General features: G+C 40.3%; 1 protein-coding gene across 2 annotated transcripts in view; it reads left to right on the forward strand.

Annotated features, from left to right (window-relative positions):
- Positions 1-2661: 2661 nt before the first annotated feature.
- NASP (nuclear autoantigenic sperm protein) overlaps positions 2662-26735 on the forward strand; it is a 28190-nt gene continuing 4116 nt past the window's right edge. The window contains exons 1-6 of one of the 2 annotated variants that reach the window (XM_055403711.2): positions 2662-2838; positions 15867-15917; positions 18265-18375; positions 20530-20610; positions 21779-21888; positions 22582-23562. In XM_055403711.2, coding sequence (XP_055259686.1) covers positions 2780-2838; positions 15867-15917; positions 18265-18375; positions 20530-20610; positions 21779-21888; positions 22582-23562 — 1393 coding nt within the window. In that variant the 5' untranslated portion in view covers positions 2662-2779. The remainder of the gene's footprint in view (positions 2839-15866; positions 15918-18264; positions 18376-20529; positions 20611-21778; positions 21889-22581; positions 23563-26735) is intronic. The other variant, XM_055403709.2, reaches the window with a different exon arrangement.

Genomic DNA, 26735 nt, shown 5'->3' on the forward strand with positions numbered 1-26735 from the left:
TGTCATCTGCATATCTGAGGTTATTGATATTTCTCCCAGCAATCTTGATTCCGGGCTTCCCTGGTGGCTTAGAGGTTAAAGCGTCTGCCTCCAATGCGGGAGACCCGGGTTCGATCCCTGGGTCGGGAAGATCCCATGGAGAAGGAAACGGTAACCCACTCCAGTATTCTTGCCTGGAGAATCCCATGGACGGAGAAGCCTAGTAGGCTACAGTCCACGGGGTCGCAAAGAGTCGGACACGACTGAGCGACTGAACTGAACTGAACTGAATCTTGATTCCAGCTTGTGCTTCGTCCAGCCCAGCGTTTCTCATGATGTACTCTGCATATAAGTTAAATAAGCAGGGTGACAATATACAGCCTTGACGTACTCCTTTTCCTATTTGGAACCAGTCTGTTGTTCCATGTCTAGTTCTAATTGTTGAGCTTTTTAGGTAGTAAGACAGCAAGTGCAAAGGCCCCTGGATATTAGAAAGGGCTTGCGCATTCAAAGGAACAGGGAGAAAGTGTGGTAGGAACACCAGGTGAAGGAAGAGTAGTAGTATAAGACGAATTTTGGAAAGGTGAATTGGGGCCAGATCATGTAGAACTTGTAGGTAATGATAAGGAGCTCAAAATGTCTTCTAACAGCAATGGAAAGCTATTCCAGGAGAGTGACATGATCTGATTTACACTTTAAAAAGATTTCTCTGGAGAGGGTTAAGCAGAGATCAGAAGGAATGCAGTAGTACAGTCGAGAGATGAGTGGTGGTAGTAAAAACTGAAAGCAGTGGATGGATTTAAAATCCATTTTTTATAAGACTGAATTCCTCAAAGGCAGAGACCATGTATTTTGTCCTTAGCACTTAGAACAAAGCCTTGAAAAATTATAGCTATTCAGTGAATATTAGTTTAATGAGGGACTTCCGTAGTGATCCAGTGGTTGAGAATCCATTTGCCAATCAATGCAGGGGACATGGATTCGATCCCTAGTCCAGGAAGATCTGGCATGGCATGAAGCAATTAAGCCTGGTTGCTGAAACTACTGAAGTCCACACACCCTAGATCCCATGCTCAGCAACAAAAGAAGCCACCTCACTGAGAAGCCCAAACACCTCAACGAGAAATTAGCCCCCGCTGGCCACAACTAGGAAAAGCCTCTGCACAGCAATGAAGATCCTGTGCAGCTAAAAATAAAATAAAAATCTTAAAAAAATTAGTCTAACGAATGAGTGGATCACCCAAGTTTCTGGACTGGATTTGTCAGGCCCTACTCCTGGCTGCAAGGACTCTGGAGAGATCTCCCCTGTCTGGAGCTCAATCCTCCAGTCACTGTGTTATACCGTTGTAGCCATTTAGTAAATGGTTAGCATGACCCAGGCATAGGGCTGATTGTTGAAGCATCATCTCGAATTCTCACAGTATTCTTAAAGGGTGGATACTGATATTGTCCTCATTTTACATTTAATCTTATATGGTTACTTGACTTGGCTCAGGTCACCCAGCCAAAAATGGGGGAACCCACATCTGTTTGTTACAAGAATTGGCATTTACAGGTCCAGCTCTTTTTCCCTAAAAACTCCCAACTGCCTGAGTCTTGACAAACTGGAATAAGAATACTCCCCAGGAATCTTTCGTAGTATGTCTGAACCTGGACGAAAATAAAATGACTGTTCTGATCACGGTAGGCAAGTAAGGCCATGGTGTCAGGCAATGGATGATGCTCCAGGTGTGAGGAATTGCAGTCATTTCAGCCTGCCAGTTATCTTCCACTCAGCCAGTTGCAGGAAATCAAAGTTCAGAGAGCAGACTACTTCCCATTAAACGACTTGTCCTGCAACTTTCTGCGCTAGTCAAACCTTCTCTGAACTTTGGTATCCATTTCTACCAAATGGGGCTGAGAACACTGTTGTCACTTTACACTGTTGGTGTAAAGTTAAGTAAGATAGTTAGTTAATAGCTTTAGATGTTTAAGCACAGTGCCCCCGCATGTAGTGGAGAAACGGTAAGATAAATCGAAGGTCGATAAATCGTATTCAGCTAGTCAGATTTGGAGTCTGGGGTCAGGTGTAAGAGGATGGCCTCAGCGGATTGGGCCAGTCGCAGGAGGGCGGGTCCAGAGGGAGGAGCCATCCGCGTTCCGCCGCAGCCCCGAGCCCTGAATCAAGCGCGGTAGTTTCAAGCGGTGACCAATCCTAGGACAGCACTGTTTTCCGTCAGTTGTTGCGGAGGTTCAGAGCCACGCGTCTCTCACCGGTAACAGTTCTAGCCGTTGCAGGTATACCCGTGCTCGGCTCCTGCGTGTCCATCCGTTACGACTCAGAGGACAGACAAAGTCTCAGTTACTCTCCTAAGTATCGGGCCTAGAAAGAGACTGCAGGCTACTCGCTCCAAACGTGTAGAACGGCACTAGCTTCTTTGCTGGAAGCCGCTGGCCAACGTCCAGTCAGGAGCTGTAGTGCCAAAATTCTAGTTCTTCTTACGCGACTTTCTAGAGAAGCAAAAAGTTGCTTTCTTCGAGGAAGGCAGACCAGTGAGGAAAGGTACCCGGCAGAACCAGACGGTGCGAGCGGGGGATATCTTTGGGTTGGTTTGGGGCTGGGTCCTGGCCCTTTAAACTCGAGGGGGAGGATCCGGAAGTGGATAGGCGGGGCGAAGGCCCTGGTATATAAGAGGACCCAGCCGCGCGGGGTCTCCAATCTGCCATTTTCTGTCCCTGAATAAGTCTCTGGCGTCCCGAATTCCGTCTGTTTTTCTCACAGGCTGTGTCCCGTCCGCTGGCCCACCACCTCACGGGAACGATGGCCGCAGAGTCCACAGCCACTGCCGCCATCACCGCGGAGCTGGTTTCCGCCGACAAGTAAGCCGGACCGTGGAGGGCCAGAGGCACTGGCCAGTCCGCAGGGAGGGGTGGTGGACGGAGGCTCCCTGGGAGGGGCAGACCGGAGTGGGGGACGTGCCTTCCAATGAACAACCGTCGCTCTTCGGGAAGGCCCGGACGCTGGAGAAGCTCACCTCTTGTAGAGAGTCTGCCTCAATATCAGTAACGCCTGTCGGCTGGCGCCCCCTGCCCCGCTTTTCGCGGCCGCCATCTTGCCGGGGGCAGCGGCGGCTGTCTCCATTGCCTGCCCCTCTTTTTCCTCCCCCGGCCTGGGGCTATCGGTGGGGAGGCGGGGCCCAGGCGCGCCGGTGTGCCTTCATGCCCCTGCTATCCTCACACAACTGGTGTATGCCTCCGGTAGTATTCTCAAAACACCTCAGGAAAATAACCAACGGAGATTTGGCGCCAAAAAAAAAAAAAACCTGCACGAGGAAGGAGGCTGGACTGGTGGCTCGTGGTGGGCGGGACCTCTAGGGGGCGGGGTCGTGCGCTGGTGCGTTCGCTTCCCTCCGCGGGCTCTGGAGCAGGGGGCGGGGCCCCGGGGAGGCGGGAAAACTCCATTGTTTGGGGCTGTGCGGCTCGCGGTCCGCCTCAGACTTCCGCGGTGGGACACCGGGAAGCTTGTTCCCCGCGGTCTCCTTGCTCACCTGGTACCCTCCTACCTTCAACTAGGCCGATTTCTTTTTGTGGTGGAGAGCATCGTGGTTCTTTTAGATTTTGGCAGTGTTGGCAGGGGACTCGATTGCTTGTAGGGGACTTGATAGGGTCGTGAAGCATCTTTAGCGCTGCGTTGAGGTCTCACTTCTAGCAGCGTTTGGTTGTTAGGAGAATGGACAGTATTATGCGTGAAGTGCAGTAGAATGGAAGACATGATTGCTGTAAAAACGGCACAGTGCCACTCAGGTATTTTTTGAACAGTGAAAGGAAACGGGACGTCTATTCGAAGAAACATAAGTTATTAAGTGGCAGAGTCTGGTTAAGCCCTAGTATTTCACGTTTTCCCCCCTCATTTTTCATCCTTCCTTCATCCCCAAAGCTTACTTGAGAGGAAATTGTATGAAAATTTAATTAGCTAGTTGGAGAGAACAATATAGGCAGCATTTCTCAGTTAAATTCTTGAAACAGTTAAGGGGTAAGGCTTTTAAGGGGGAGGATGAAGAAAATTAACGTGAGTTTAGGCTCTGTTAGAATACACATTATAATTCCAGTATAACCATTGAAAGGATAAAAAACCCTTAAAACTTTCAAACCAGTAGAGAGAAAAAAATGGAATGAGAAATAAACCTTAATTCAGAGTTGACTTTGATACCACTTTCATTGCTTAAGTAGTGAACGTTGGGCCACAGTTTTGTCATCTCTAAAAAGCTTCAATTTGACTTCTGTTCCCTCATGCCAGTTAAACAGCATTGGTAAAGTTTATCAATGACTGTCTAAATGTTAAATCAGTCCTTGTCTTCATAGCTTTCTAAATAGTTCTAATTTTTAATGTTTTTATGTTACAATAGATAAAGAATATAAGTTTGTAATGTAGTGGTAAGGAGGAATGAGAAAATTCAGGAATTCCTGTCTTATGTGGTGCACTGAATATTAGTTTAGCTGTCTTATTATAATTTCTGAGCTACATAATTGTACCTTTAGATGAGAGATGCCAAAGTAAAAATGAGTGGTTTAGCTCAATCCTTAAAGTTCTGGAGTTTGTTGTTTCTGTTTCCATAAATTTAAGGTTCATCTGTGTTGGTGTGAGGCTTATTTTGGTGCTTAGTATTCAGCTGTTTAAAGTGAGATCAGTAACTTCTTGTATTGGGTTGGCCAGAAAGTTTGTTTGGATTTTTTTCCGTAAGCTCAGTAACTAGGCTTTACCATGAGATGAATTAATGTCACAGTAATTAGAATATACTTTTGTGAAAGATTTAGCCAATGTACCCGTGTTGGCACCCCACTCCAGTACTCTTGCTGGGAAAATCCCATGGACAGAGGAGCCTGGTAGGCGACAGTCCATGGGGTCGCAAAGAGTCGGACATGACTGAGCAACTTCACCCGTGTACCTAATTTTTGGTGGATTGGAGGTGTTAGGCCAGTATATTAGCTCAAATGTGTAAATGAGAAAAGAGTCTCCGTGGAGCTGCAAAAGAAAAAAAATATGTTCTTACAAGATTGTTTTATTTACTCATTAATTTTTGTGGCATGGCATGTGGGATCTTAGTTTCCAGACCAGGACCTTGAACCTGAGCCCCTGGTATTGAAAGCTCTCGGTCTTAACCATTGGACCACCAGGGAAGCCTCCTTAGAAGATTGTTTTAAATGAAATCTGATATTTGATAATCTCAGGGTGGTTTTGAAGTGAAGGACAAGAACAGATAAGAAAAATAAATGGAATATTGAAATTATTTCTGAACAAGATGAATATGACTTGTACACTTAGGACAAGTTTACTTATCATCACATCCATTAACTTTGATAATCTGTGTGTGTCCAAAAGAATTCTTCACTTACCACTTTAAAAGCTGGGGTTCAGAGAATTCCCTGGTGGTCCATTGGTTAGGATTCAGTGCTTACACTGCACAGGGCAAGCTGTGCGGCCCATCCGAAAAAAAATGTTTTAAAAAAAAGCCCTGAGGTTCACCCTTAAGATTCCACAAAAAAAGATGTCCTGTGTTCACGGACTGGAATGCTTGATACTGTTAAGATGTTCATACTGCCCAAAGAGATCTATAGATTCAACAGTCTGTCAAAACACCAGTGGCACTTTTTGTAGAAATAGGAAAATGCATCCTAAAAGGCATAAGAAACCTCAAGGGATCCCAAATAGCCAAAACATTTTTTTTTTTGTTTGTATGTTTTGGGCCTTGCCTTGGCCTGGGCCCTTAGCAGTGCGAATGTGGATCCACTGGACCACCAAGGAATTCCCTGCCAAAACAGTTTTGAAAAAGAACGAAGTGTAGGTCTCACTTCCTGATTTCAAAACATTGCAAAGCTATAATAATCAAAACAGGGTGGTAATGGTATGATGGAGCAATGGAATGTAATGGTCCAGAAATAAATCCTTGCATATGGTCAAATGATTTTTGTTAAGGGTGCCGAGATCACTCAGGACAGGACAGTCTTTTCAATAAATGCTGTTGGGAAAATGGGATGTACACATGCGGAAGAATGAAGTTAGACCCTTATATATAAAAATGAGCTGAAAATGGATAAAAGTCCTAGATATAAGGCCTGAAACTATAAATCTCTAGGAGAAAGCATAAATTGAAGGTTCCATTGGACTTCCTTGGTCATCCAGTGGCTAAGACTCTGTGCTTCCAATGCAAGGGGTGTGGATTCGATCCTTGGTCAGGGAACTAGATTTCCACATGCCTCAACTAAGAGTTCACAAAAAAATAAATATTAAAAGTCCCATGACAATTCCCTGGCGGTCCAGTGGTTAGGATTCAGTGGTTTCACTGCAGTGGCCTAGGTCCAGTCCCTGCTTGGGGAACTAGGATCCCTCAAGCCCTACTCCCAACAAGGGTAGTTCTTCTGACTTAAAACATTACAGATTAGTTTTGTCTGTTTTTGAATGTTATATCTACAGTATGTTATCATATGACCTCTTATACTCAACTTTATGTGAATCATCCACATTACATATTATTTAGTGATTCTTTTTGCCGTGTAGGGGCTCTGCTTTTGAATACTACATTTTATCTGTTATATCGTAGGTGGGTGCTGAACACGTATTTATTTGTAAGGGTATCTTAAAACTTTTTATGGAGGGACTTCCCTGGTGGTCCAGTGGTTAATACTGCAGGGGGCACAGATTTAATCCCTGGTCAGGGAACTAAGATCTTGTATGCCAAGTGGTGCAGCCAAAAAAAAAAAAAACTAGACGGATGATTTCTATGATGACTAGGAGTCAAGAAAACTGGATTCTATTTCTGGCTACCATGGTGTGGACCTCAGTTTTCCCATTTGTAAAATAGTGGCAGTAATGGGGAAGATTCTTTTAGGAAATTTCCTTTTAGGAAAATCTTGTGAAGCAGTTTTTTTTGTCCTACTTATAGGCATAGTGAAAGTGTTAGTCCCTCAGTCATGTCTGTAGCCTTGCAAGCTCCTCTGTCCATGGAATTCTCCAGGCAAGAATACTGGAGTGGGTAACCATGCCCTGCTCCAGGGGATCTTCCTGACCCAGAGATCGAACCTAGGTCTCCTGCACTGCAGGCAGATTTTTTACCATCAGAGCCACCAAGGATTCTCTGTACTTATTGAGCATTTGTTTTATATAATAAGGAGACAGAAAAGATCTCTGCTCTTAAAGGGAGACTATTGGGATAGAGACCATAAATATGCAGATTGGAGAGTATCAGTGATAAAGTGCTGTGCAAATAATAACTGGGTGGTTACTTTAGATTGGGCAATCTGGAATGGCCACAAGGAGATGAGTGACCAGGAGCCAGCTATTCCATTCATGAATAGGAGTGTGGATACAGATACAGGCAGGTTGGTGGTTTTGGTGGTTGAGGGAGACTTCCTGTCTAATGGTGTCTATTTGCTGAATGAGGTGTGAAGCAAGACCTGCTTAGAAGTAAGGGAGAATGGAATACGGTGTAGGAGATTTGAGGAGAGAAATAGTTACTTCGGAGACTTGGAAGACATATTTTAGGGAATGTAGTAGGATTGCCAGTTTTGTCCTTGTTTCAGATTTGGGGCCAAGAATTTAAGAGTGCTTTCAGTGCTTTTTTCTTAAAAAAAAAATAAAAAAGCTTTTCTTTTCAGCTGCTTTTCTGGAGCAGACACAGAATAGACAGCTAGAGGGTTGAAACCCCTCTTGTAGAACTTAAAAGTTCTCTAGAAGAAAGGCCTTCTTCACAGAGTGAGAGTTTACGTTAAGGAAAAAAATCTTGAAGATAAGACAGTTGGAGATTTTTTCCCCCCACGTCTGGCAGCTACCTATTTGATCTCTTGGTGCTTGTATTCCTTAGATAGAGCACCATCTCCTCTGCGTTCAAACGTCCCAAGGTGGGTGCCTATAAAAACATTTTCTCTGTGATATATCTGTTCAGTTGATTTCTTTGCTTCTTCCCTTTCATAGCCAGTCTTCTTTAGGTAAGAGTCTGCATTTCTAGTCTCCCACTTAACAGATATATTCAATATATATTTTAATATGTTGGGTTTCAGAGATACAAAGTTGAGTAAGATATTAGTTTCTAGTCATCAGATCACAGTCTAACTGGACAACTGTGTTCTGAGAATATACACATTTGTCCATCCTGTCTCAGTTGAGCTGCTTTCCTTCATGTCATTTAAACAGCATTGCTAAAGGTAATCATTGTCCAAATGCTGAAGTAGTCATTGGCATTGGGTTTTTTTTTTTCTTTTTGCAGCTTGAGGCAGTTGTAAAATAACTTAATGTAGCTTTTTACAACTGTGTATTCTATAGTATTTTTTCATTTGGTGAAATTTTAACTGTTAATGTTTTTGGCATTGTGTTTTGTACCATTTATTAAATAAAAATTAAAAAATAGATACCATTGCTAAAGGTAATCATTGTCCAAATGCTGAAGTAGTCCTTATCATTGTTAGCTTCCTAATTAGTTATTTTTAATATCTTTTTGATGCCTCTGATACCAGATACTCCCTCCTTAATTTTGTTTTCCTTTGATGCTGCCTCTAATTCTTCCTGTCTTTGGTTCTTTCATTGTTAATGATTGCTAGCATCTTTTGATTCCTTATGTGCCAAGCATTGAACTAAGCACTTTGTGGACATTCTCATTTAATTTTAAAAACAAATCTTGTGAGATGGGTACTGTTAATAGTTGAGGAAACTTAGGTACATCACATGATGAGTGGCAAAGTCACTTGTCCTTAATCCTACCCTTAGTGATTCAGAATTGGTCACTTGCTTTAACAAATATTGATTAGATGCCAGGCTTTGTGCTTAGTTGTAGAATACAGTTTAGGATAAGATAGATGTGGTTTCTCAGATCTTAATCTGGATGGGGAATACAGAAAGTCAGTAGGCAGTTAGAATATAGCATGAGTTATGATTGGTGTTACATACAGATTAGAAAATCTTTTGTGTAATTGGGTAAGTTACTACTCTGGAAAATAGGATATTGACACATACCACAAGGGGTTTTTTTGTGTGTGTGTATGAGAAGAGGTGGCAAGAATACACAGAAGAACTGTACAAAAAAGATCTTCATGACCAAGATAGTCACGATAACGTGATCACTGACCTAGAGCCAGACATCTTGGAATGTGAAGTCAAGTGAGCCTTAGAAAGCATCACTACGAACAAAGCTAGTGGAGGTGATGGAATTCCAGTTGAGCTATTTCAAATCTTGAAAGATGATGCTGTGAAAGTGTTGCACTCAATATGCCAGCAAATTTGGAAAACTCAGCCGTGGCCACAGGACTGGAAAAGATCAGTCTTCATTCCAGTCCCAAAGAAAGGCAATGCCAAAGAATGCTCAAACTACTGCACAGTTACACTCATCTCACACGCTAGTAAAGTCATGCTCAAAATTCTCCAAGCCAGGCTTCAGCAATATGTGAACCGTGAACTCCCAGATGTTCAAGCAGGTTTTAGAAAAAGCAGAGGCACCAGAGATCAAATTGCCAACATCCGCTGGATCATGGAGAAAGCAAGAGAATTCCAGAAAACCATCTATTTCTGCTTCATTGACTATGCCAAAGCCTTTGTGTGAATCACAATAAACTGTGGAAAATTCTGAAAGAGATGGGAATACCAGACCACCTGACCTGACTCTTGAGAAACGTGTATACAGGTCAGGAGGCAACAGTTAGAACTGTACATGGAACAACAGACTGGTTCCAAATAGGAAAAGGAGTGCGTCAAGGCTGTATATTGTCACCTTGCTTATTTAACTTATATGCAGAGTACATCATGAGGAACGCTGGGCTGGAAGAAGCACAAGCTGGAATCAAGATTACTGGGAGAAATATCAACAATCTCAGATATGCAGATGACACTACCCTTATGGCAGAAAGTGAAGAGGAACTCAAAAGCCTCTTGTTGAAAGTGAAAGAGGTGAGTGAAAAGGTTGGCTTGAAGCTCAACATTCAGAAAACAAAGATCATGGCATCTGGTCCCATCACTTCATGGGAAATAGATGGAAAAACAGTGGAAACAGTGTCAGACTTTATTTTTTGGGGCTCCAAAATCACTGCAGATGCTGATTGCAGCCATGAAATTAAAGACGCTTACTCCTTGGAAGGAAAGTTATGACCAACCTTGATAATATATTGAAAAGCAGAGACATTACTTTGCCAACCAAGGTCCGTCTAGTCAAGGCTATGGTTTTTCCCGTGGTCATGTATGGAAGTGAGAGTTGGACTGTGAAGAAAGCTGATCGCCGAAGAATTGATGCTTTTGAACTGTGGTGTTGGAGAAAACTCTTTGAGAGTCCCTTGTACCGCAAGGAGATCCAACCAGTCCATTCTAAGGGAGATTGATCCTGGGTGTTCATTGGAAGGACTGATGCTAAAGCTGAAACTGCAATACTTTGGCCACCTCATGAGACGAGTTGACTCACTGGAAAAGACTCTGATGCTGGGAAAGGTTGGGGGCGGGAGGAGAAGGGGACGACCGAGAATGAGATGGCTGGATGGCATCACCGACTTGATGGACATGAGTTTGAGTGAACTCCGGGAGTTGGTGATGGACAGGGAGGCCTGGCGTGCTGTGATTCATGGGGTCGCGGAGAGTCGGACACGACTGAGCGACTGAACTGAACTGAGAGGATTAAATGATAATGTAATAGGTGCTGCTCTATGACAGATGTTTACTCTGAATTGCCTATTGAATGTTACCCATTTAGGTGTTTTATAAGCACCTCAAAACCAACTCTGAGGGACTTCCCTGGTGGTCAGTGGGTAAGACTCCACTCTCCCAAGGCAGGAAGCCTGGGTTCTATCTCTGGTCAGGGAACTAGATTCCACATGCTGCAAAGAGTTTGCGTGCTGCAACTAAAGATCCCTCATGCTGCAACTAAGACTCAGTGCAGCCAGATAAATACATACATATTTTAAAAAAACCAACCAACCAACTCTTAATATGTACCCACAGTTCTCACTAATGAGTCCTGATCTTGTACCTTATTTTGCTCGGATAGTGCTCAATTTCCCAATCCCAAAAATAAAAATTCCAGATTCACCGTCCTTCCATTCCCAGTTTCTAAACAGTCACCAATATTTAGCAGTTTGGTGTTTTGTAGAAGGGCTTAGAAATGTAAAGCTTAGAGGGCCAGATAGGAAAAAGTGATGTGGTGGTGGGGATTGAAGTGAATTCTCCCTTATAGTGCTAGGTCACTGTTCAACTTCAGTTGATCAGGGAGAATGTATGCCACAGTGGCAGATATTTTTGATATTTAAAATATTATTTCTTTGAATAGGGCATACATTCCTGGTTCAAAATCCAGAAGAGGGAGTATACAGTGAAATGTTAATTAACCCTTATTAGCATTTTCTCCTTACAGTCCACCAGTGTTCATAATTTATTATGTATCCCTCAGTGATATTTTTTGGGCTTCCCTGGTGGCCCAGTGGTAAAGAATCCGCCTGACAATGCAGGAGATGCATGTTCAATCCCTGGGTGGGGAAGATCCCTGGAAATGGAAATGGCAACCCACGCCAGTGTTCTTGCCTGGGAAATACATGGACAGAGGAGCCTGGCAGGCTCTATAGTTCATGGGGTTGCAAAGAGTTGGACACGACTTAGCGACTAAACAACAATAACAGCAATGTTATCTAATCATATAAGAGCACGTTGTATGTAGTTATTCTACATTATTGTACAAATCGTAGCACACTTGCTACATTTCTGACCACTTTATTAGCAGTGTATCTTGGAGATGATTCCTCCTCAGGATGTAATTTCCTCATTAGGGCATAGTTTTCCTTTTTTTTTTTGTTTTTAAATGGCTGCATTCTATTCTGTTCTGTGGCTGGCTCATAACAGGTTTCCTATTGGTGGATATTTGAATTCTTTCCAGAACTTAATTAAAATAATGCTCTAGTGAATAATGTTGTAATCCATGGACTCAATCTATGGGATAAATTTCTACAAGTGGAACTGCTGGATCATAGAGTGTTCACTTGTTATTTTTGATAGATATTGCCAAATAGACCTGCATAAAAGTTTTGTAAATTTAAACTTCTGTTAGCAATTGGTTAGTGTGCAGTACTTATACAGCAGTACATGCAGAGCCTTGCTGAGGTTGTGAGTTCAAGCCTGACCTGGAGCATGACCCTTTTGGATACCCTCCCGTCCCTCCTTTTGATTCCCTGGTGGCTCAGACGGTAAAGCATCTGCCTGCAATGCTGGATACCCAGGTTTGATCCCTGGGTCAGGAAGATCCCCTGGAGAAGGCAGCCCATTCCAGTACTCTTGCCTGGAAAATCCCATGGATGGAGGAGCTTGGTAGGCTATGGCCCATGGGGTTGCAAAGAGTTGGACACGTTTGAGTGACATCACTTTTAGCAATGTATGGGAACAGTTGTTTCTCTTACATTCTTTGAATATTTGATGGGTAAAAAATGTTTTCTCATTGTAGTTTTGTGTTTCTCTGAAGAGTGTGAGCATGTATTCAGATGTTTGAGCTCTTTGTGTTTCATTTTCTGTGAATATGTTTATATCCTTTAATCTTTTCCTGTTGGACCTTTTTTCCTTTTGATTATAATGCTCTATATATTTGGTAAGTTAACCTTTTGTGAAATGAATTAGATGGAATAGAATTTATCAATCTTCTATAATTTCTGAATTTAAAAAGGCCTTCTCCAGATGAATTACAAAGTTATCCTCCCATGGTTTTCTTTAGTAATTTTTGGTTTTACAGTTTACCCAACAATTTTTTAAGAGAAGCAGAAACCCAGATTTTTTTATGTGGTATCTTCATAGTTTTAAATATAGTAGCTAACGTAATTAACATTAAAAAAAATAGTTGTGGATAAACATGTCTGTGGCTCAGATAAGACATGGACATTGGTATATAATTTTTTTCCTAATCTGGTGTTTGTTACATTGTGGTCCCTAAACCAGCAGTAGCATCACCTAGCAGGTTGTTAGAAATCCAGATTCCTGGACCTCATAGTAGATCCATTGAACCAGAACCCTTGGTTTGGGACTCAACAATCTGTTTAATTCATGTAGACGGAAGTTTGAAGAATCACTGCTTTAATTATGTCTTTTCTTCTGACTGTATTAGTATGGCCTTGATTGGTTCATGCCCTTTTTGTCTGGGCTACTAAGTAAGAATAGAAGTAAGTTTATCACTGCTGACCTGCCTGTTGAGAAACCTGTAGGCAGGTCAGGAAGCAAGTTAGAACTGGACATGGAACAACAGACTGGTTCCAAATAGGAAAAGGAGTATGTCAAGGCTGTATATTGTCACCCTGCTTATTTAACTTATATACAGAGTACATCATGATGAACGCTGGGCTGGAAGAAGCACAAGCTGGAATCAAGATTGCCAGGAGAAATATCAATAACCTCAGATATGCAGATGACACCACCCTTATGGCAGAAAGTGAAGAACTAAAGGGCCTCTTGATGAAAGTGAAAGAGGAGAGTGAAAAAGTTGGCTTAAAACTCAACATTCAGAAAACTAAGATCATGGCATCCGGTCCCATCACTTCATGGGAAATAGATAGGGAAACAGTGGCTGACTTTATTTTTCTGGGCTCCAAAATCACTGCAGATAGTGACTGCAGCCATGAAATTAAAAGACGCTTACTCCTTGGAAGGAAAGTTGTGACCAATCTAGGCAGCATATTAAAAAGCAGAGACACCACTTTGTCAACAAAGGTCCATCTAGTCAAGGCTATGGTTTATCCAGTGGTCATGTATGGATGTGAGAGTTGGACTGTAAAAAAAGCTGAGCGCCGAAGAATTGATGCTTTTGAACTGTGGTGCTGGAGAAGACTCTTCAGAGTCCCTTGGACTGCAAGGAGATCCAACCAGTCCATTCTAAAGGAGATCAGTCATGGGTGTTCATTGGAAGGACTGATGTTGAAGCTGAAACTCCAATACTTTGGCCACCTGATGTGAGGAGCTGACTCATTGGAAAAGACCCTGATGCTGGGAAAGATTGAGGGCAGGAGGAGAAGGGGATGACAGAGGATGAGATGGTTGGATGGCATCACTGACTCAATGGACATGGGTTTGGGTGGACTCCGGGAGTTGGTGATGGACAGGGAGGCCTGGTGTGCTGTGGTTCATGGGGTTGCAATGAGTCGGACACGACTGAGCGGCTGAACTGAACTGATAACCATTTTTTCTAATTTTATCCACTTCAGACTTTTGCACCACAGGGTATATAAGAAGTAAATTTGATGACAGTAATATCATCTTGATAAATATCACTCAGCTTGATAAAAATTTAAAGACTTAGGTTGGCATCAAAACTAAATGATCTGTTTCTAGCCTTGTTCCTAGGAAGTGGGGACATGGAAAGTAGGGTGAAGGACAGTTACAAAGGTAAAGTTCAGGTAGTTCCCTGGCGGATCAGTGGTTAGGACTCCACACTTTCACTGCTGTGGTCTCTGGGTCAATCTCTGGTCTAGGAAATAAAGTCCTGCAAGTTACGATGTGCAGCCTGGTCCCCACCTCCCCTCCCCCCCAAAGATGTAAGTATAAAAACTGAGAGTAAACATTTGGAAATGAAGAAATTTGACATTACTCTGACATTTCTGTTTTATATTACAAAAACCCATCTCTTGCATATTGAAATTGAAAGTCCAGTCCTTCAGTCACAGGTAATTTGAGAAACTCTGTGCTAGAATTAGAATAATCCATTAGTGAAAGAAGCTATTTGAAGGTAACTAGCTATGGCGGTGGAGAAGGCAATGGCAACCCACTCCAGTACTCCTGCCTGGAAAATCCCATGGACGGAGGAGCCTGGTAGGCTGCATGCAGTCCATGGGGTCACGAAGAGTCGGACACGACTGAAGATACTCGAAAGAGTCTTTTTCCCACTTAAGTTATTACAAAATATTGAGCATATTTCCCTGTACTACACAGTAGGTCCTTTTTGGTTATTCAGTTATTATCTTTGTGTGTGTTTTATATTTATTTATTTGGTTGCTTTGGGTCTTAGTTGCACCACGTGGGCTCTTAGATCCTCATTACGGCGTGAGAGATCTTTCAGTTGTGGCTTGTGAACTCTTAGTTGGGACATTCAGGATTTAGTTCCCTGACCAGGGATCGAACCCGGGCCCCTTATTGGGAGCTTGGAGTCTTACCCACTGGGTCACCGGGGAAGTCCCTGTTATCTTTGTTGATGCTCACATTGTTCCTTCTTTTGGCCAGTGAGATTGTATTGAGGTTGGCTCATAAGTGTGCTTTTGTAATATTTTTGTAAATACGAAACATCAAATTTATAGAGAAGTTGAAAAAGTACAAAGGACTCTTCTTGCTTTAACCTGGATTCCCCACCTTTCCTTTTAGCATGACCATTAGTAGATATGATCCTAAATAATGCTAGATACAGTTTTGTTGCCTTCTGGCATGATATTGCCTCAGATTCACCTATGTACTTCTTCAACACTTAGATCAGTTATTTCTCAGTGGAGCCTTGGTTTCTTTTAGTGGGAAATGGATTTTCAGGAGCACAGTCTAGGTTCTGGGGGGCTGCTGAGTTGGTCATTATTTGGTAAACACAACTATGAAATGTTTTTAAGATATTTATTAGTACTTTTCCCCCCAAAAATGAATGTTCTGGGAAACTTTGCTTTTTCCTTTTTTTAAAAAACTTATTTTTAGTGAGCAGTAAACTCAAATCTAGGATGTAACTGTCTTGTTCATTATATCAATAGTATCATGTAGCAAATAAGCATTCAACAGTTACTTGAATGAATAAGCATTAAATTTGATAATGAAGGTAAGATGTAAGATCTGAATATATTGGACATTTAATAAATAGCTCTTTTTATGGATTTATGTTTTTAAATTTCTAGTCTTAAAATAGCCTTTCATTTTTACTTTTTTCCCCCCTTAATTTTCTTTACAGAATTGAAGAAGATGCCCCTGCTCCTTCTACTTCTGCAGATAAAGTAGAGAGGTATGATTATTTACAATGGTGCGATTTGATTTGTATCTAGAACATAGACATAAGAGCTGTGTAACTTGAGGGCAGTTTGTTTTTATCATCTTTAATAGGTAACGAGTGAGTGAATAAATGTTAAAGTACTTGTTCAATTTAAAGTATGGAGTCCTGACAGTGATGTCATCAGGTTTTTTTGTATTTGATTAAAATATTTGAATTTTTTTTTTTATTTTAAATTTTAAAAGTTGTTTAATTCTCCTTACTTGGTACACAGCATGCCTGGCAGATGCTAGCTTATTCTTTGTTTGAATACGTCTAATGATTTAGATCTCGGTTTTGTAAGGTTGCCATTTTCAATTTTGTTGTTAATTCTCGTTGCAAGTTTTAAATTTTATATTGCACCCACATGTATTTCCATGTAACTTCTGCATTTTGATGTGACCATAGTTCTTAACCAGAGGAAGAATAATAATTGGAAAGCTTATCCAAAAAGTAAATGCCTGGGTTGTGTTCCTGGAGATTTCATTTGTTTTGAGATTTCATTTGCTTTGAGTGTATGAGTGTTTTAGAAAAACTTCCTGGTAAATCTTAAGCTCACTTAGGTTGAAAATTACTGTTCTAAATTCCGTCTAATCCTTCTGCAAAATATATGCACATCTTTTGTTTTTTTTTAAGAGTCTTAAGTTTTTCTTTTTTTTGTTTTCATTATTTTATATTTTTTACATTGTGGTCTTATCTTGGTTACTTAAACTATGTCATCTACAAATACTATAATGATTTGTGAGTTAGTCTCATGTTTGGGTGGAAGGAGTACTGCTCAGGATTGATCCTAAACACATTCACATAACTTTTATAGGGTTAATCTTGGTATATACCATGATATTAAATTTCTGGACTGAGCATAAGGTGTAAATGTAGCTAGGCTATTTAACCCCTGGGACACTGCTGATAGGTCAAGGAGTATGATAATCTGATTGTGACAAACATGAAGGATAGTTGGGAAAAACATGAAGAATCTCATAAATTGGTAACAACTGACCTGAAATGGTTACTTACTGCTGCCCAGCAACTAAAGCATGTTTCCCTGGCCAAGTTGTTTTCTATTCTGCTGAGCAGCTTTTTCTTAACATTCAATACCATCACCTGTCTTCTTGCTTGTGATGATTTTACTTCTTTTAAAAAAATTTTTGATTGTTCAGTGAATAAGCAATAGGCAGGGATTTTTTTTTTTTCTTTATTTTTTTAGTTGAAGGGTGATTGTTTTACAGAGTTTTGTTGGTTTCTGCCAAACATCAACATGAATCAGCCATAGGTATACGTATGTCCCCTCCCTCCTTTCTCCCTCCCCATCCCACCCTTCTAGGTTGTTACAGAGCCCCTGTTTGAGTTCAATCACTTTATCTTAAATCTGTACCCATACATTCTTTTGGATGTGGATCCATGCTCTTATTTAGAGGTTCTCAAAGTATAGTGTAGTTTGTATGCCCTTGGTATCCCCAAGACCCTTTGAGAGATTCTGCAAGATCAGAACTGTTTTTGTAATTGGAAGAACATTTGCCTTTTGACTGTGTTAACATTGATACTGATGGTGAAAAAGCAATGGTGGATAAACTTGCTGGCCCTTTATTTAACATAAGTCAGTACAAGCAGTTCACTACCAGTTTCATTTAGGAATGTCCATTAGAAAGTAGTACAAGCTAATAAATTTATTCTCAGTCCTTCACTAAATGATTTTATAATCTGCATGACAAAATGTGAAGTATGAATGCTACTTCTGCATACTAAAGTAGGTAAGATGATTGTCTTTAGGAAAAGCACTTGTGTGATCATTTGAATTAAGAATTAAATTTTTCTTTGTGGACATGGGGACAGGGGAGGAGAGAGTGAGATGTTTGGAGAGAGTAACATGGAAACTTAAATCACCATGTGTAAAATAGATAGCCAACGGGAATTTGGCTAAGGAAACTCAACCAGGGGCTCTGTATCAACCTAGAGGGGTGGGATGGGGAGGGAGATGGGATGGAGGTTCAAAAGGGAGGGTATATATGTATACCTATGGCTGATTCATGTTGAGGTTTGACAGAAAACAGCAAAATTCTGTAAAGCAATTATCCTTCAATGAAAAATAAGTTAAAAATAAAATTTTCATGGAATTCTGGATTTGAAAGTATGACCAACAGACAAACTGATTATGCAGACTTTGTAGTGAATGGTAGTGATAGATTGTGAGTTAGCTCGGCCTTGCCAGAGCAGTTGAAAGGTTTAAGGAAATAAAATACTATGGGTTAAATGTAGCCAGGTATTCAAAAAATGTTGATTTTAAAAGTATATGACACCTGAAAATAAGTCTTTTTTCTTGCAGTCTGGATGTAGATAGTGAAGCTAAGAAACTATTGGGATTAGGACAGAAACATCTGGTAATGGGTGATATTCCTGCAGCTGTCAATGCCTTCCAGGAAGCAGCTAGTCTTTTGTAAGTACTGTATTTTGGTATGCTGTGATATTACGTTCCCAATAAACTTGAATCATAAAAAGTTGTTTAATGGGAAAAAGAATGAAAAGCAAGAGTTTAAAAAGATTTATTTTTCATGTATGAGTTTATTCCTATAACCATAAAACTCAAGTATAACTGAGCAGTTTTAGCCTTTGATTTTCCTGAGTTAATGAAATTTGTTTTCTGTTGATCACTAATTTGTCCCAGTTCTGGGACTTGTTCCAATTTTAACAGTGGAAGTGTTTTTTTTTTTTTAAACTTATTTTTTATTTGAAGTGGAGTTGATTTACAATGTTATATTAATTTCTGCTGTATGTCAGAGTGACTTAGTTAATGCATAAATACATTTTTTTAATATTCTTTTCCCTTAAGTATATATCTCAGTGTACTGAATATACCTGTATAGTAGGACTGTGTTTATTCTAATGCTTAAAGTTCTGTATCCAGGGAAAGTCTGTAATCCCAAGCAAGGCATGGTTAGTCACCCTCTCACTAATGCTGTTATTAACACAGCATTTTTCATAGATTCTTAGCACCTTTGTTATCTGTACAATTTCTTGGATATCGGCAGTTGACCACCAGGTGGCCATGTATATCTGTATCTTGGGGGAACAGGTTAGTCTTAGTGCCTGAAGAGTGATTTAGTTTAGCCAAAGACTTTAATGTACTTCGTACACTGAGAGAAAGTGTCTTTTAAGTGGTAGCCTTTCAGCCTGTGACTTGTTTTCTCAAAAATACCATTACCAATAGCAGTTGAAGTCAGTCATGCATGCTCATTAGTTGATAACATATTCAGTGGAATTGAAGAAATCTTCCTTATGAAAGAGATGCTTATAATAAAGCTGGCTTTCAGGTTTGAGGCTCACTGAAGTCTTTGGCTTCTTCATTCCTTTTATTCAGTCAGTCAGTCAGGGTTATATTAGTGTGTTTTTTCCCTAACCCTTACTCCCTCTAGAACAGAATCTTATTCCTGGATGCCTGCAATAATCTCTTGTTGTTTTATTGGCCTCTGGCCTCTCTGTCATCATCTGGGCTTGAAGAGCTGAGGTTCTGGTATTCGGTGTTGTGCTAAGGGTAGGGCCCAGGTTTCATCTGTTGCTTGAGTAATTAGGTGTTTTTATATAAAAATCTTAAATTGTAAAATGTTAAAATCTAAATTTCTAAGATCGAGCACATAGAAACACTTATTAGCTTATTCCTTCCAGATTCCTGAAAAGTTTAGTTCTCACTGTCCTGCCATTAAGGGTATTTGAGGAGAATTTGAGATGCATTCTTCTAATCTTAAACATGACCTTCATCACTATAGCTTTTATGCTTAGTTGCTCTCGTTACTCTCACTAGACTCTTAGGCTATTAGTTGACCTGACTTAGCATGATTTCTGCAGATCCTTTACCCCATAAAAGCTAGTCTCTTTACTCCACATAAAGTATTTCCTCCTTCCCATTTATCATACTTGTGATTTTCCCTCTGCTGCTTCTGTGTTTATAGGTATTAATAGCTAAAGTTGGTATATATATTGCTATCTATTTCTCAGCATTATTTTGAATGATTTCATATACATTAACTTAATTAGTTCTTGCAGTAGATCTAAGCGGTTCTTAACATTTCCATTTTATAAATGCAAAAAATAAGGCATTGTGAGATTAAGTTACTAAAGTTTAAAGTTAGAGGCAGGATTTGAATCTAGGCAGTCAGGCTCTGAAGAACATTAACTCTTTATCATGATGCATTTCCATGAATTTGTTTCATGCTTTAGTCCCAGCCAAAGGCCATATAACTCCTAACAATATTGTGGCTTATATCTACCCGTATCTTTTATCAGGAGAAATACCTATTAATAGCTTGGATATTAGATTATATATTATAATTGTAGCAAAAAGATGTATTTTTAGAATATATATTCTAATTATATAATGTATATTGTATATCTAAATACATAATTATGATATATACTATATAGATGAAGAACTGGCAACATTAAGTTATTCATTGTGTCTTAAAGTCCCTTGAACCTTGAGTTCAAGAGAGTATTGGTTTCCTAGAAGGATGTGTTACAGAGGAAACGTCATTTTATGGCTAAAGAACTAGAAAAAAAGTTTAATTCAGATCCTAGCTGTTTATTCTCTTTTTAGAGGCAAGAAATATGGAGAGACAGCTAATGAATGTGGAGAAGCCTTCTTTTTTTATGGGAAATCGCTTTTGGAGTTGGCAAGGTATGTCTTTCAAGCTAAGTTTAAAGTAAGATGTTTGTATCATAATGATGTATTTAAAAACTTTGACGTTTCTTTGTTTGTCAAGATTATTTACTAGCCTTGAGACTTCACAGGAACTGAATGAGACTGGTTTTGCTCGGGGTTTAGAAAGGGCGATGAAAAACCGATGGGTTGTTTTTGCTTCTCTTTTTCTTTTTTTGGTTGTGCCGCACAGTTTGTGGGATCTTAGTTCCCTGACCCGGGATTGAACCTTCGCCCTCAGCAGTGCTAAGTGAGGAGTTTTAACCACTGAACCGCCAGGAAATTCCCTTGATGGGAGTTTTGAAAGGCACTTAAAAGAGTAAAATTATACTTAAGTTTTGACTTTTGTAGTTATTAAAAGCAGAGATCTTTCCATTAGTGAATAATCAATAACTTACCAAAGTCTAGTTTAGAGAGGGAACCTTTGAAAACACTCTCAGCCAGCTCAGAACAGTCATCCATAACAAGGATGGAGTGAAGGACAGTTTGAAAACACTTGGCGTGTGAAAATGTCTTAAAATAAAAACGAGTCATCTCTGGATAAGGAGTCTCAACTGTTGGAAAGTTGTTATGATAGTCCACCGGAATTTTTAACCAGAATAAAATATATTGAGGGTACACAGTAGCAAATAATCTAACCTATTTAATCTCTCACTTTTGCTAAGCTTTCTAATTTTGTAGAGCAGTCTAAGGATTTGTCATGAAAATCTTGCCAGAATGTTTTTGGCCATCTAGAGACCTATAGGTGGATGACAAGTTTGGGAAACATGGCCCTTTTGATAACGGTCATCAGTGCTTTTTCAGATGGCTGGATAAAGGGTATGTTCATTTTCTTCAGTGCTTTTAAAACCTTAGTTTATATTCGTTTTGATCATTGCTTTTCTTTCATGAGTGCTTATAGTTTATATTCCCTGACATGAGTTTGAGCGAACTCTGGGAGTTGGTGATGGACAGGGAGGCCTGGCGTGCTGTGATTCATGGGGTCACAAAGAGTTGGACACAACTGAGCGACTGGACTGACTGACTGACTGACTGTACTTACTTACTCTTCTGTTGCTTTTATAATACAGGACTAAGTTTCTTTCTTAAAAAGACTGTTAGGTTCTGGCCATCATACCTTTAGTGCTTTCTCCTTTTGTTCTGCTAGAATGGAGAATGGTGTGTTGGGAAATGCCCTGGAAGGTGTGCATGTGGAAGAGGAGGAAGGAGAAAAAACAGAAGAAGAATCTCTGGTAGAAAATAATGATAACATAGATGGTATGTGGAGTTGCATGTGACATTCAAGAGATGCGACGTGTATTTCTTGTGTACAAGCGATGGAAATAGGGCTCTCCTTATCTTGAATAGTCTCTCTCGGGGCTACACCTGCATCTGGTGGAGACTGCGGGGGAGGTCTCAGTGAAACTGATAGACTTTTTTAAGGGGATAACTTAATTTCCTAAATAAATCTGGTTATTTAAATTGATATTTTAAGTATTAAAATAACCTAAAATATTTTTCTGATGTAAATTTTAAAAAGTCTTTGCAGCTCAGTTATTTTAATGGCTGGGCTTCTGGGGCCCTTTTACATTTTTTGGTTCTAAGAAAATTAAATGTTAATTTCGAATCTGGGTTTTGCTGCTAGAGTTTTACATATCAGATCTATTATATATATATATAGTGTTGAGAGAAGAATGTAAAGCTTGGCATCTCTTACCTAACTGATAATTAGAATGCTCAAGTAAAATAATACTTAATTTAAGGAGCTTGGGTTTCTTTTGCAGTAAGTTGCTCTGCTAGTTGGGATTTTCCCTTTGCTTTTCTCAAAGGGGCAGGTAATTTGTAGGCCATCTGCTAAAACATAAGCCAGGCTGTTTGAGGGTTTAAAGGGAATGTATTTTTAGTTTCCATTTATGCCTTTATCGTTAAACTCGAAGACATGTTTATGCTTCATGTTCTTTAACCATGTAGAGGAAGCAAGGGAAGAGTTGAGAGAACAGGTTTATGACGCCATGGGAGAAAAAGAAGCCCAAAAAACAGAAGACAAGTCTCTGGTAAAGCCTGAAATGGATGAAGAACAGGAAACTGAAATGGAGAAGGGTGGAAGAGAAGATATGGATATCGGTGAGCCTGCAGAGGAACTACAGGAAAAAGTTAAATCAACTCCAGATCAGTTAACTGAAACCACTGAAGAGGGAAAAGGAGCAGTGGCACCAGAAGGATTGAGTGAAGCTGAAATCACTTCTAAGAAGCCAGATCAGGAAATACCGGGTGCTGAGGAAGGAAAATCAGTTTCTGAAACTGACGTCCAAGAAGAGTGCAGAGAAAAAGGGGGTCAGGGAGAAGTAATTGTGAGCATAGGGGAGAAACCAAAAGAAGCTTCAAAAGAACAACCTATTGTGACCCAAGAAAAGCAGGGCACTCCAGTGGAGATAGAAGCAGTCAAGCCAGTGGATGTGGGTGGGGATGAGCCAAAGGAGCAGGTAGCTGCTGTTGAAAGTGAACCAGGAAAGGCTATTCTTGAGCAGTTGGTAGGGCAAGAATTGCCTTCTGCCGAAGAATCACTGGCGGTGACAACACAGGCTGCAGATGCCTCAGCTGCAGAAGCCGGATCAGAAGTCTCTGAGAAGCCTGGAGGGCAGGATACAGTTCTCCCTCAGGATGGTGCAGTCAGTGGACTGTCAGCTGCAGGGGATCATGCCTCCACTAAACCACAGACTAATGCAGAAGGACTGATAGGAACAAAAGATGGCTCAGGACTAGAGAAGGTCAGGGCAGAGTTGGTTCCTAGCCAGGAGACTAAGCTGTCTGTAGAAGAGTCTGAGGCAGCCGGAGATGGGGTGGAGACTGAGGTGGCCCAGGGGGCTACTGAGAAATCCCCTGAAGACAAAGTTAAGATAGCTGCTAATGAAGAAGCACAAGACAAAGAAGAACAGATGAAAGAGGGTGAAGGTAACCGGGACATACAGGAGCTACAGTGGGTGGAGTACATTCTGGATTTGACTCACTAATCATGGGCAAAAGTCAGCCTTCCATTCAGAATTTTCCGTCTGCCTTTGGATTAGGAAAGGGCTAAATGAAAATGGGAGTAGTTTAAGAAGGTGGTGATAAGTTGAGCAAGTTAAAAGCAAGTCTTCTTTAGCTGGCTTATAGACTAACGCTTTTACTAACTGCAAAATAGGCCTTTCTGAGATTTGGCTAGCTATCGGTAACTTGTTGCACTCTACTAGCCAACAAAGGTGGGTGGTGGGGTGGATTAGGTAGGGAAACAGTGTGCTAGGCTGGCAGAGAATGCTGAATGGATGTTCACTTGCATGCCTCTGGATTTTTAAATTTACTGTTCACATGGTTCCTTTTTTTCTGCTTTAGGAAGCAGGATTAAAGCAGTAGAATCCACCTAATTGATGCACTTAAGCAGGCATGCCATTTAAGTGAAGGCAGTTTACCCTTGAATGTTTTATCACCAGAGTGAAAGAATTCTGGTAATCTTTACTTTCAGTCTTCAGGAAGTGTTTAGAGGCTTATTCACATTATAAATTAGCCCCCTCCAAAAGATAATTGAAAACTGTGAAGCACTCTTGCAGCTTTCCTTCCTCATTTCATGCTTGCTTTGGCTGTTAAACTGACTTTTTTGTTACTTAGAATGTTATGAAGTGTGAATGCTTTGTATCATATCATCAGTCTAATTATGATTCCGTTTCATCAAGATATATAAGCCTCTAATTAGCAACCACATAATTGGCACGTCTGACTTGAGTTGTACTATCATTTGAGGATTCTGCTGTGTCTGTAAGATTCATCTAACGTTGTTATTAATAACCACAGGTATAGTCCAATTAATCGTTATTACTTATATATATACACACACACATATTACTTATATAATTGACTACTTTTGAGTTTTCTTACGTTTGAGATGTTCGAAGACCCATTATCAATATCTGTAGTTAATTCTGCTTCACTTCCTTCTACCTATGTGCAGGTCCTTGTACTCCAGCCAGCACAAGCATGGTAACCAGAAATGAATTGGCTAAATGGTAGCACCATTGGGCTGTTCATTGGGCTTTAGGAGAGTGTATGGAAAAAGCACAGAACTGAATTCCTGAGTTTTAAAAAGAACCTCTCATGTCTTAATCTTCAGAGTTTCTCACATACATTACTTTACTTTTGATTCCAAAATACAGTACTGTGTAGTAGGTAGTATTACTCCAGTTATAGTGATGAGGAAATGGAGGGTTAGGGGTTATGTGACTTGTTCGGGGTCAAACAGTAAATCATAGGACCAGAATATGACCCTAGATCTGATGTGAATGTGTTCTTCCCAGAATGCCTCACACTGAGAAAGGCAACTTTAATCCCTTCCTTTAACCCACTTGTCAGAAATTTATGTGGTAGCACTACCTGCAGAAATCTTGGAAGAGGTTTTCTTTCAAAACCTCTTGAAGAGGTATGTAAAAGTCTGTCTTCTGCTTTGAACAGCTCTCTTGCCACATTGTTTTGAAGACGCTGTAAGATTAGAGAAATGGTGTCTATAAAACGTTTCCCTTTCTCTGAAGGATGACATACTACAAAAAAGCTTCCATTTTCAAAGAAGCTTAGAAAATAAACATCTCTTAACTGAGGCCTTCAGTGCATTTCTATTAATACCTGGGTACAGATTACCAGGTTGAAAAATACTGACTTTTTCATTAACCTAGCTCCTCTCCACCATTCCATGAAGGTAATGCAGATTGCTCAAGAGAAACAAGTATTTTTCTCAGACCATTATAAGAATTTTAACTTAAAAATTTGATGTAAAACTCCAAATATCTAGATACTTTATGCCAAAATAGATGTCACTTTCTAGCATGCTGGTATGAGTTGAACAGATACCAGCTAAATAAGAATATAGAACAGCAACATTTTGTCAAATTTTCCTGCAAGTTGGGAAGATAAGGTGTTTGGTTTTTTTAATATTGTGAGAAATACACCTGATCTGCTTCCCCTGTCATGTGTTCTATTGGAGGATGGGCTTCATCATCAAAGTCAATAAGAGCACCCATCTAGCCTATCATTAGGGAGCTAAGTACACAAACCACTTTGAAATTTGGGCATGGAAAGGTACTGGTATGTGGTGGTGAGTACTTATATTTCAGAAGCACCAAATTACATGGTCAACAGGAGAAAAGGGAGGTACCTGATAAAACAGTGTTTGCTATGGAGGTTAATAACAATTAACTTGTAATTTTAACTGGTTCTTAGGACTTTGGTTTGTCCTAATTTATATGACTTTTCTGTGCCTATTTCCATCCTAAAGAAATATTAGTAGATAGATAAAAGTTCTTTAACCTGACTTCATGGCTCTAACCTAATTTTCAGTTAGGAGACAGTATTTGAGCTCTTCTGATGGTGTTAAATGCTCAATGAAAAATGGCAGAAATAGGCACATTATACCCATTTCATGAATTGTTTGAACCCAAGTGTGTAGAGCTATTTATCAGCAGCCTGTCCTCGCAGGCAGTTAACTTGTATTTGTCAATATGATGAACTACGATGTTGGTATGGCTACAGATTTTAATATGGTACTACTCACTCTAATTCTGTACATGCTAGAGCTGGCTGGAGTGTGGCATGCTCATTGGTGAGAATTGGTGAGGGCTGTGCTTTTCTCTCCACGGTTGTGTTGTGGGAAAAGCTAGTCTCTTGAGCATCCTTGCTTCAAATGGACTGGAGTAATTTAACTTTTGGTATTTTCTTGGCCTTATTAGTATTAACTGACAGTTGGCTTAAAGAACCCAGGAATACTGGCTGAGGCCTCCAACTGACTCTGGTTGAGTAGATGGGAGTTTCTAGCCAGTGAATCAAAGTCAGTAGTTAATTTCTTTTGATCTGAACTGTGCAGGTTGACTTTTAGAAGAGAAACACAGCCTGTTGGTCATTGAAGGTCTGAATTATTTAAGATTATGCTAAGTCTGGATTAGACTCGAGTTAGACTGTTAGCCACTGACTTTATTATTTATATCCACTTCAAATGTTACCCGATTTGGCTTGGATCTGGCCTGTCCTACCCCATAATATAGGTCATTTGACATGTTTATTGGAATCTCTGACTTGTCCTGTCATCTTTGTCTGTTATGTTGAGTATT

The sequence above is a fragment of the Moschus berezovskii genome, chromosome 4, assembly GCF_049115385.1.
Source record: "Moschus berezovskii isolate FMDL1 chromosome 4, NW_MosBer_1.0, whole genome shotgun sequence".
Taxonomy (NCBI): Eukaryota; Metazoa; Chordata; class Mammalia; order Artiodactyla; family Moschidae; genus Moschus; species Moschus berezovskii.